The sequence below is a fragment of the Ctenocephalides felis genome, unplaced genomic scaffold (genome assembly GCF_003426905.1).
Source record: "Ctenocephalides felis isolate EL2017-DRISC unplaced genomic scaffold, ASM342690v1 CF-g0.4_SCAFFOLD_01170, whole genome shotgun sequence".
In the NCBI taxonomy this organism is placed as follows: Eukaryota; Metazoa; Arthropoda; class Insecta; order Siphonaptera; family Pulicidae; genus Ctenocephalides; species Ctenocephalides felis.
In genome coordinates this window covers 36511075-36522923 of record NW_020537324.1, presented here as the reverse complement: position 1 = coordinate 36522923, position 11849 = coordinate 36511075, and the positions used below count along the sequence as shown (strand labels likewise).

The window sequence follows — 11849 nt, the reverse complement described above, 5'->3', positions numbered from 1 at the left end:
TATTAAAAAAGTTGAAAATTGAACAAACTGCCAGCTGATAAAGTGGGGGGTCTCAAAAAATTGGCACCTCAGTCTTGACATGATTTCAACCCTCCTAGCAATCCGAAATAAAAGAAATAAAAACATTATTAATCTACAATGATGTCGCAATCGCCCAAACTAGCAATGAGTAACAAAAAATTATTACAAATTGGCGACTGTTTGAAAAAAAAGTGTCTTTTTTACCGTTTTTTAAGTTTCTCGAATTTTTTAAAAATAGTAAAAATTGGAATTTGGGGATGATGCTAGTTCATGCTACAGATAAGATTATTAACAAGACTCTCTGAACTTTTCAAGTGAATTGGTCGAGTAGAACTTCAGAAATCGTATCAACAGTACTGAAAAAGTCTGTTCCGAGAAAAACGCGTTTAAAGTTTTGCGTGAAATATTTTTGCTGTCAAAGTGATAAAATGATATGTTTTACTTATTATTTTTAATCTGCCTTTCCTGCTTCTTCTACTTAAAAAAAAAACTATTTTCTACATTTCTCTCTTCCAATCGAGCAGTTCTAGCCTTCTTTGAAGCGTTGGATAGTACGTATTTCAGATCGTTCAATCTGGGCAATGTCTCGTCTTACAGCAAATGAATGAGTTTCTGGCCCAGTTTTCATTACCATAAGGATCATTATTTTTAAAATCGGAAAGAAACCTTCATTGAATATGCAAACAGCAATAAATGTTGCTATTTCAATTGCCCGAGATCGGGAATGAATATGTTTAGGCGCAAAAATCCAAATCAACGAGTTTAGAGGCTCATTATTGTTCTAAGTTTCTGAACCTTAACATTCAAATAATAGTTGATCTGACGATAAACTGTCATAAATTGGTCTAATGACTTCCTAATACCTTTTGTCCGATTAGACCCTGCCAACCAGGTTGGAGACCGGGTGAGTAAAATGCCTATATCCCCGAAAATAATTCAAATTTTCAAAAATCTTCTCGTACCCATATTCTTAGACAGGTAAACTTTGAAAATATGAAACAAAAAAAAACGATTTTTTTTAAATTCTACACTAGAATACCCCCTTAATTTATTAATATGTAGTTCTCTAATAACATATTTGTTGCAAAAATAAGAAATAGATGCACTTAATTATTACATTTTTATAAATTTATAATGAAAAATAATATTATACATATAGAAAATTACAGGTATATAGATAAAACTTAATAATTAATATAATAGAAATACATTATTAAACCTAAATCTTTATGTAAATCCTACATTATTTTTGTAACAGTAAATTTTACTTACGTTCAACATTAAGTAATATCCATATATTTAAGTCAATTAACCCAGAATCAACATATCAATGCTTTTATATAAGCAAGACATAGTGCCTTTCAATTAATGTTTAATAAGTGCAGTAATTATTTTGGTTTACAATAGAAAATGTTCAAAATAAAATCATTAAAATATTTGCACTACGCTAATTACTCTCATCCTTATTGAAGATTTTTAAAAAATTAGAATCTTTCAACCTGGGGAAGCACATAATTGTATCCTAAATATCCATAAATATTCTCTAATATACTTATATTATAAATGAAGTAGGCAGCTAATGTAAACTAATTTAATTTGATTCTACTATCAAATGATTCATGATTTTTGGTCACCGATCACATGTTGGTAAATTTACAGGGAAAAAGAAATTCAATTCAACTGCACTTGCAAATGCTAGAAAAGCAATGTACATCAGAGTACATGTCACTCCGATTTTCCAATCCAAACGGAAGCGATTTAATGCAAACGCCAGGTACAAACCAAATAAGGTAGAAAGTAAAGATCCTGCTGAATAGGGCAGTCCACTGGAATTCAGAACCACCTAAAATGAAAATATAAAAAAAAATGTTGAACTTGTTGGATTGTGAACAGAAACATACTCGTATAAGTCCTGGTGTTAAATATCTCAATTTGAATAGTAAAAATTAAAACAAATATTACCCAATTATTCCCAGGATTAAGAGGATACAATGTAGATTTAATCAGCCAAGGAAGTCCCAAGCACAATAATATATCAAATGTATTAGAGCCTATTGAGCTCGAAATTCCCATTGCTCCATGTCCTAAAATTGTCATAAAAATATACTTCATGTTAACATTATTGTTACTACAAAAGCAAAATGATCATGTTATACAAACCTTGGTTAGTTACAATTACACTGGAAACTCCTTCGGGTACACTTGTACCCGCTGCCAAAAATGTGAGACCCATCACGGAGTCAGGAATATCCAAAGTATCTCCTATGAAATAAATATGATATTAAAATTAATATGATATTCTTTAATACAACCTGTGATTAAAAGTTATTAATTCTAATCTACTGAAGCAAAAAAATTGCGGCGAGCCCAGTCAAATACACGCTCTACTTGTAGGTACTCAGATCGAATCTTTGATGAGTAATATATATAGACTTCAAAAATAATGCTTAAAGAAAGAAAAGAATTATTCATAGGAAAAGCATTCAATAATATAAAAAAGTATGTGATCACATTTAGTAGTTTAAATAATCAATACAATAAAGACAGAATAACAATTAATACAAAAGTGATATAGTTTTCTGGCAGAGTTAAATAAATAAAATATTTAAATTTAAAAAAATGAATTTACCAATGACTGTAATGAGCCAAGCGACCATGTAGGACGTAACTCCAATCCAGATGACGCACATGATGAACGTCAATGGGTACATTCTAGGACGGCTTCTGCAATCTGGGATGGTTAGCCAAAGAACCAAAGATATTGGCCACTTCAATATATAAGCAAAAAGTCCTCCGGATTCTGGTCCTGTCCACGGACTTTCAGCAAATTCTATCAGGATAATAAACCATTTATTTTTAATTTATATAATAATTTATTATTGCTAGAAAAAGTTAGAATCTTAGAGGTAAAAATTAAGTTAGAAGATGTATTTGATGCTACAACTTATTTCTATCTGCCGTAAAAAAGATTGCAAAATAATAATGTTTTGAAAAATTTTTCAGCGACACACCATTCCACCAGAAGTTCCGAATTCTATTCATTAAACATGGTTATTACAAATAAAAATACTATTAAGACCATCTGATTAGGAAAAAGAGCTAAAATCAATAACGGTTTGTTTTTAGAAATCCTAACCCTCTTTATAGAATTAAAAAAAATACAATTTTATTATTATATTACATAAATGGTGCAAGAAATGTTAACCCTTATTCTTCTTTCATCCCGGCTATTTTTAGGCATAAAATGTTCATGATCATGGTGAATGAAATACTATTTGATAATTATTTTTTTATAGTAATTTTGGATATATTATTACTCATTCAATTATACAATTTTATCATTCGATAAACTTTACTTACCGACTTCTTCTTCTTCTACTTTTGTTATGATATTAACGCAAGTTCCATTTTCTACATGACCATTTGATAAGCCATTCATTGTTTTCTTATCTAAAATAAAATTAATAACTTATTAAAAATCTCTTAAATAAATTATATTGATGATAGACTTTATTTACGTTCAGATTTTAGTTTAAAGTGATAATAATTATTTCGTAATTGCAAATACAGTTATATTCATATAACACCATAAGCTGGATTTTGTATTACTGCTGCGTGTAAAAGTTATGGGATTGAATTACTAATTATATTTCTCCCGAGAAAATAATAGTTAAGTAGGTTTTAAAGTTCTTTGCGTCATCATGATAGATTTAAACAGTTATTCATTACTTCATAGTTTTGTAAATCAAATACATAGATTCAGATATTTGGTCGCAGTTTTTTTCTCCATTGGCAAATTGCAATTCTATTTGCTAGGTAAGCTGTTAATTTTTCAGTTGTTCAAAGAATTCCAAGCAAAATAAAAATTAGATAGACTCAAACTCACAACAACGTAACTTTAAATATCTAATGATGACAAAGAAAATTAGTATTAAAGAACAATTTTCGGTAGATAGACTGATAGATTTCTCGTAAGGAATCAATCAGATTAATGATCGTTAGAAAGGTGACATTTTGTAGTGAAAAAATCATTAGCTCCTTTTTGTTTAGTGCATGCAGTTGTGAGTTAAAAGGTGTTCAAAATGGTAGTGGACAAAGAGAAAATTCGGTACATTTTACAGTTTCTTTTTGACGAAGACAAAAATGCAAGCCAGGTGGCTAAAATTGTAAATGGTGTTTTTGGTTCCGATACTGTAACAGCTAATTATGGGCAGTTTTGGTTTCGTAAATTACGTTTAGGAATTTTTGATGTTAAAGATGCACCTCGCACAGGTAGGCTGGTCTTCGAAAATGTCGGTGAAATGATCAAAATTGACCGACATGTTAGCAATCGTAACATCGCCTAAGAGCTAAAAATCGACCATAAAACAGATTGAAACCAATCAACCAAAAATAATGAATTTCTTTTTCTCCAACCTTATATATATATATTAATATATATATATATATATATATATATATATATATATATATATATATTGTTGTGGTATTCACCCTTTACAATAGTTATAAATAATATTGTAAATCGATGTAACAGTCAATATGAATTACGCAGTTAAAATGATTCATGGACTTGCAACAAAGTATGAGAGATAAGCAACATTGTAAACATGCACGTGTACAAATCTGTAACCGCAAATGCGTCGAAGTAAATAGCTGACTCATTCGTAACGGGTTTCTGTGATGACGAATAAGCCAATATGAATCATTTTAACGTATTTTTCTGGAAGAATGATTACGTCACCATCAGAGATTATAAAAGCCTGAAGGGAACAAAGTCAGTGTTCATTCTCAGTTCAGTTGCCAAATAGTTCACATCACTCTTATCTTAAAATATCAATTGTGTATTAAGTGTAACCAAGTAATGAATTAAATAAATATTAATAAGTCTTCAGATGTTTAATTAAATATTCCACAGTGGTAAAGTTTATGATAGCAGCAGAAGAACCTAAATTTTAATTGTTGACATCGTTGGTGTGAGGCAACATAATTGTTGGCAACGGATCCACAACATAAATTGTTGTAAACCCAGGGTGCACAACATTATTTGGTGGCAGGTGGGATTCTGCGAATTTTTTTTTAAAAAAAATGCTAAATTATTACCATAACATGTCTTGAACATAGAATTATTGCATATTTGGAAAACGGATATTTGAGAAAAATACGCCGAAATATAGCAATAATTAGATTCAAGAAAAGGTAAAAAGCTTTACCGAAGTGGAAATATTATTGAAATTACAAAGTAAAGACTCCAAAAATCAAGTAGTAAGAAAAGAGAAATATCGTAATAAGAAGAAACAAGAAAATCAAATCAAGAATCAAGAAACAAGGAAAGAGAAAGAAGATAATATAAATCAAGAAAAAAAGAAAAACCAAGAAGTTCAAAGTGTTATATTTACAAGTGAAAAGTCAAAGGTGATAAATAAAATAAAAAGTGTTATGAAAAAGTGAAAAAATCATTGTTCAAGGTTACAAAAGTTTAAGTGATTGTGAATTCGAGTGAACCAAAAGGATATTAAATTAAGAAAGGAATACAACTCATTGTCAGTAAGCTTATTTTTAATATATTTTTTTAAATTTTTGCGCTTCTGTTTCAGTAGTTTTACACATATTTTTCAAAAATGAATGAACTAGTCGATATGTCGCGCGAAGGTAAATTAAATATTCAAACTGCTATTGCGTTAATTCCGAATTTCAATGGGGAACCTTCAATGCTTCCTTCATTTATTACTGCTTGTGATGCATTATCGGTGGATTTGAGTCCATCAGAAGCGGAAAAATTGCTTACAGTTATAAAATTAAAATTAGACCCACAAATTTTTGCAAAGATCCAATTTATTAATTTTGAAACGTGGGAAGATTTAAAATGTTATTTAGCTAAAGAATATGTTGTAAAACGACCCATTTCTAGTTTATTGAACGAATTGAATAATTTAAAACGAAAATACAACGAAACAGTAAAAAGTTTTGGAAACAGAATTGAAGAAATTTTACGACAAATTCATTATTCAAACACAATTAGAGTAGGACATGACTATGCAACAACAACACAAGTGACATTCCAACAAGTAGGCATAAAAGTTTTTGAAAATGGCTTAAGAGAACCGTTAAAAACATTAGTAAAATGTTGTCGATTTTCTGATATTAGAGATGCTATTGACTTCGCTTTGCAAGAAGAAGCTTGTCAAAATTCGTCAAATATCAGAAATAATCAAAATAATAATATAATATGTTACATTTGCAAAAAACGTGGTCATATTGCTCCACAATGTTTCTTAAATAAAAAGAATAATGCTAATTCAAATAATAATAACCAAAAATTTTGCAACTATTGTAAAAAACCAGGTCATTTAATTTTTGAATGCAAAAATCCAAATCGAAGAAATTTTAATACAAATCGAAATTATTACAACATGTCAAAAACTTTTATTACCCCTACCAACAAACAAAGACAATATAATATATGACAAGATCAATAATAATAACCAAAAATTTTGCAACTATTGTAAAAAACCAGGTCATTTAATTTTTGAATGCAAAAATCCAAATCGAAGAAATTTTAATACAAATCGAAATTATTACAACATGTCAAAAACTTTTATTACCCCTACCAACAAAGAGTGCAGCTAATTCGCACACACATGCAGAAAATGCAACAAACGCACATACTCAGTGTATGTCAAACTGTGACGAAAACCAAGAAACCACAAATTCCCAAACCCAAGATCCTAATCCAACGACACCAGACAACGATACTATTACAGTACGTGAACTACTATCACAAATTCCCAGTTCATTTTCAATAAATAAAACCGACGAAAAGAAAATAAATTTCAAAAACAAAAATGTTTCGTTACAAATTGAAAACAAAACTTTTTGCACAAAATCAATCAAAGAACAAGATTCGAAAAACGAAAAACAGCAATTAAAAGACAAAGACGAAATCAAAGAAACACATGACAAAAATGTTTTAACGACATCAAGTAACGAAAAAGAACAGAAAGACAAAATTTTAAACGACCCACAAATTTCACAAACGTACCCAAGAAACAGAAAAACAAACAAAGATTTTACGAACGAAAATTCAGAATTTCAAACAAACGAAGCAAGCAAAAAAGTTGAAGAACCAGAGGTAGTCACAACTACTACCAAACATCGTTATCAACAAACCAAATCAAAGAACTACGACAAGTACGTAAAACCACAACGAACATTTAAAATCGACGATTTAGAATTAATAACGGACAAAAATCCTTACGCAAGTAAATCCAAAAAACTGATGCCTCTATTTAAAGATGCATACAGAGTTGTTGAGACGAATGGTACAGGACGGATCATACGGATCAACGACAAAGGATATGCCAACTGACAACGATTTTTTTTTGCGAATTGAAATTTACAAAACCAAAAAATGAAATAAATATTCCAATTGTCAAAAAAGACAACAAATTAAGTTAAATATAAATATATGAATTAAATGTTAGAAGGAGATAAAAGACAAATGAATTATAATAAAATTGTCAACCAAAGATTCTCAAACTTTTTTTTTCACAAACATTAAAATTTACAATGTAAATGAAATCAAAGTTTTTTTTAAGAAAAAAAGAGCATTGTTATATTATAAGTCATGATAATTATTGTAAAACTGTTCACTTTATTATTAATCAATGAAATGTCATATTTTGAAATATTATAAAGATGTTATATAACTCAACTATAATCATGAAATTTTGAAAAATATTACCATTGAAATAAAATTATGCTTAATTGTAAATTCATGATATTGTTCTACAATGAATACAATTTTTGAATTTTTTTTTTAATTAACATTTTTTTTAAATTTTTCGAAATTTCATGAAGAAGAAAAAGAATGTATTTGAAATATTATATGAACTTTAACATTATATTAATTATATCCAAACAAATAATTATAAGAAATCTGTACAATGTAATAGCATGAGCACAAATATTTTTTTGAAGCACCCGAAATGCTTTCTTTTTGTGAACGCACGAGGGCGCGCGTTTTTTTCGGCGGATGAGGTGTTGTGGTATTCACCCTTTACAATAGTTATAAATAATATTGTAAATCGATGTAACAGTCAATATGAATTACGCAGTTAAAATGATTCATGGACTTGCAACAAAGTATGAGAGATAAGCAACATTGTAAACATGCACGTGTACAAATCTGTAACCGCAAATGCGTCGAAGTAAATAGCTGACTCATTCGTAACGGGTTTCTGTGATGACGAATAAGCCAATATGAATCATTTTAACGTATTTTTCTGGAAGAATGATTACGTCACCATCAGAGATTATAAAAGCCTGAAGGGAACAAAGTCAGTGTTCATTCTCAATTCAGTTGCCAAATAGTTCACATCACTCTTATCTTAAAATATCAATTGTGTATTAAGTGTAACCAAGTAATGAATTAAATAAATATTAATAAAAGTCTTCAGATGTTTAATTAAATATTCCACAGTGGTAAAGTTTATGATAGCAGCAGAAGAACCTAAATTTTAATTGTTGACATCGTTGGTGTGAGGCAACATAATTGTTGGCAACGGATCCACAACATAAATTGTTGTAAACCCAGGGTGCACAACAATATATATATTTATATATATATATATATATAATAAAATTGTTTCTTGGGCATCCATCCAGTAATTAAAAAACAGTTTTAATGAAAAATGTTTTTATTTATAGAGAACATACGTTTCGGGTCTGGATTTGACCCATCTTCAGTGCTACAATTAAATAATTCAGGGTTACAAATTAAAACAATATAAAAAAATACATAATTAACAGACAAAAATAAGTAAAACAATGTATATGAAAAGTATATATGAAAAACAACCATAAAATAAACAATGTAAAGAAACTCACCATACAAATAAACTTTGAAAAACAACACAAAAACACAAAATTGCACGAAAAATAAATAAAAGTGAAATAAAAAATTGATGAAACGTCGAGTTATGAAAAATTAAAAAAAAAAAAAATTGTAAAATTAAAATGAATGATATATTTTATTATAAAAAAGCTTATTCCAAACGAACATGTTGTTAGTTTGGAAGTTGTATTACGAGTGTGTACAAGAGTAAAATGTGTGCGAACGTGTTTGCGGAAAATACTGGAAACTGTATCGTCATTGGTGAGAGAACGGGATAGAGAGAATTTTGGTGGTTCCATATTACGAAGATTTTCTCAACGATCATGCGCAGTAGGAACATAGTAAAAAATTTATACATGTGCAAGACATCCATAATCAAATCCCAAAAATATGTGAATGAAGAGAAAATTATTAAGAAAAAGTATAGATATTAACAGAAAAACGATAATAGTTATGGAACGATAAAAGTTACATAAAAAAATTATAACATAACAAATATATGTATATATAAACGCAAAACAATAAATGTAATATATGTATACACATATACATACACATATATGCATACACAAAAGAATATGTAGAATACATAAAAGAAATGTTAGGATGTATTGCGCATATTGAAAAAATTATTTGAAGCATCGCGGTAAATATTGCAAAGAGAAGCCGAATCAAATCGTTTGTTAATAGAAGGTAATATTTGTATGAAAATACTCTCAGCGAACTTCCTGCGTAAAATGTTAGATTCACGATGAATAACTCTTGGATTGGTGAAATTAAAAGAATGTTTAAATTTGGAGACATGCTCGGTGATCATGGTTTTATTTTGTTTTCTGTTCAAACTATTAAGTTCGTGTTGGCGCATTCTTTTTGAGAGAAATTGTGAAGTTTCTCCAACATAACAGCTTGAACAATCATTACAATCAATGACATATACGATGTTTGAAGTGCGGGAAATAGGGGTAGGAGTTTTTAAATTAGTGTATAAGTCTGAGAGAGTGTGTCCAGTCGAACACACTAGCTTCAGACCAACGGATGAAAAAAGTTTTTTCCATGAGTGGAAAAGGCGGTCAATGTACGGTAATGAGATGAAGGAATTGAGAGATAGAGAATTTTCAGGAGGCTTCACAAGGTTTTGTGAAATGATACTATTTTGTTGTGATTGGGAGGTAAATAAGGAAGCTGTACGGAATTTATTACGAAGAAAGGGTAATCTATTATTTATTACTGAGCGTAAAAGTTGTAGTGGATAGGAATTATTTTGAAGGGTAGAAATATCAAATTAATATTTTTTTCCCAATGTGATGGATGAGAAAGAAGGATGGCATGATCTAGTAAGTTGATGATGGATGCAATCTTGGTAGATTTGGGGTGATAGGAATGGTAGTTTAAATAGCGTCCAGACCAAGTGGATTTTTGATACCAACATGTAGTGATAGAGTTGTTATTTATAAAAAGAGTAATATCTAAAAAATTAATGGAGTTGTTAAATTGAGTCTCTAAGGTAAAACTAAGGTGTGAGTCAAAATTATTAAAAGAATTTAGGAAATTGGTTATGTTATAAGCAGGAATGCAAGTTAAAATGTCGTCAACGTAACGTTTGTAAAAAAGAGGTACATATGACAAGGTATTAAGAGTAGAGTTCTCTAGGAACTGCATACAAAGTTCAGCAAGAGGGGCACTCAAACTGGAACCCATTGGGGTGCCAAATTTTTGTTTAAAAAAGGAGTCGTTGAACGAAAAATAAGTATTGGAAATAATGAATTTAATACATTTCAGGAACCAAGAAAAATTGAAATCTGTGTGTTTGCTGATATCAGCCCATTTATGGTCTATGGCAGAGAGGATAAGGTCAGGTGCAATGTTAGTGAAGAGGGAAACAACATCTAAACTTATAAGGAAAAATCAGATGGTACATTGAGGGAGTTAAGTTTGGGAATGAGTTCAAAAGAATTTTTGACAAAATGGGGAGAATTATGAGTGATATTGGATAGAATATCATAGAACAACAACAAAACATAGAAAACAAACAAATTCCCAAACCTCTCTCTCTACAACTAAAAACTTACAATCCCATTTTCCCAAAACTTTATTGTCTTCCCAAAATCCACAAAGATGGCTTTCCCCTTCGACCAATAGTTGCTGACTTAAATTCCCCTCTTTGCAAAATTATCAAATTTATTAGTTCAATTTTGTCCAATATCACTCATAATTCTCCCCATTTGTCAAAAATTCTTTGAACTCATTCCCAACTTAACTCCCTCAATGTACCATCTGATTTTTCCTTTATAAGTTTAGATGTTGTTTCCCTCTTCACTAACATTTCACCTGACCTTATCCTCTCTGCCATAGACCATAAATGGGCTGATATCAGCAAACACACAGATTTCAATTTTCTTGGTTCCTGAAATGTATTAAATTCATTATTTCCAATACCTATTTTTCGTTCAACGACTCCTTTTTTAAACAAAAATTTGGCACCCCAATGGGTTCCAGTTTGAGTGCCCCTCTTGCTGAACTTTGTATGCAGTTCCTAGAGAACTCTACTCTTAATACCTTGTCATATGTACCTCTTTTTTACAAACGTTACGTTGACGACATTTTAACTTGCATTCCTACTTATAACATAACCAATTTCCTAAATTCTTTTAATAATTTTGACTCACACCTTAGTTTTACCTTAGAGACTCAATTTAACAACTCCATTAATTTTTTAGATATTACTCTTTTCATAAATAACAACTCTATCACTACATGTTGGTATCAAAAATCCACTTGGTCTGGACGCTATTTAAACTACCATTCCTATCACCCCAAATCTACCAAGATTGCATCCATCATCAACTTACTAGATCATGCCATCCTTCTTTCTCATCCATCACATTGGGAAAAAAATATTAATTTGAAATATATTCTACCCTTCAAAAATAAT

The 11849-nt window shown here is 29.9% G+C and overlaps 1 protein-coding gene across 1 annotated transcript in view; it reads right to left on the bottom strand.

The window, feature by feature from the left end:
- Positions 1–1485: 1485 nt before the first annotated feature.
- Positions 1486–11849, bottom strand: part of LOC113366301 (sodium/potassium/calcium exchanger 3-like) — a 33694-nt gene continuing 23330 nt past the window's right edge. The window contains exons 7-11 of the mRNA XM_026607885.1: positions 3382–3471; positions 2651–2851; positions 2182–2283; positions 1984–2105; positions 1486–1864 (exon numbers count right to left, since the gene is read on the bottom strand). Of these exons, the coding sequence (XP_026463670.1) occupies positions 1652–1864; positions 1984–2105; positions 2182–2283; positions 2651–2851; positions 3382–3471 (728 nt within the window). The 3' untranslated portion in view covers positions 1486–1651. The remainder of the gene's footprint in view (positions 1865–1983; positions 2106–2181; positions 2284–2650; positions 2852–3381; positions 3472–11849) is intronic.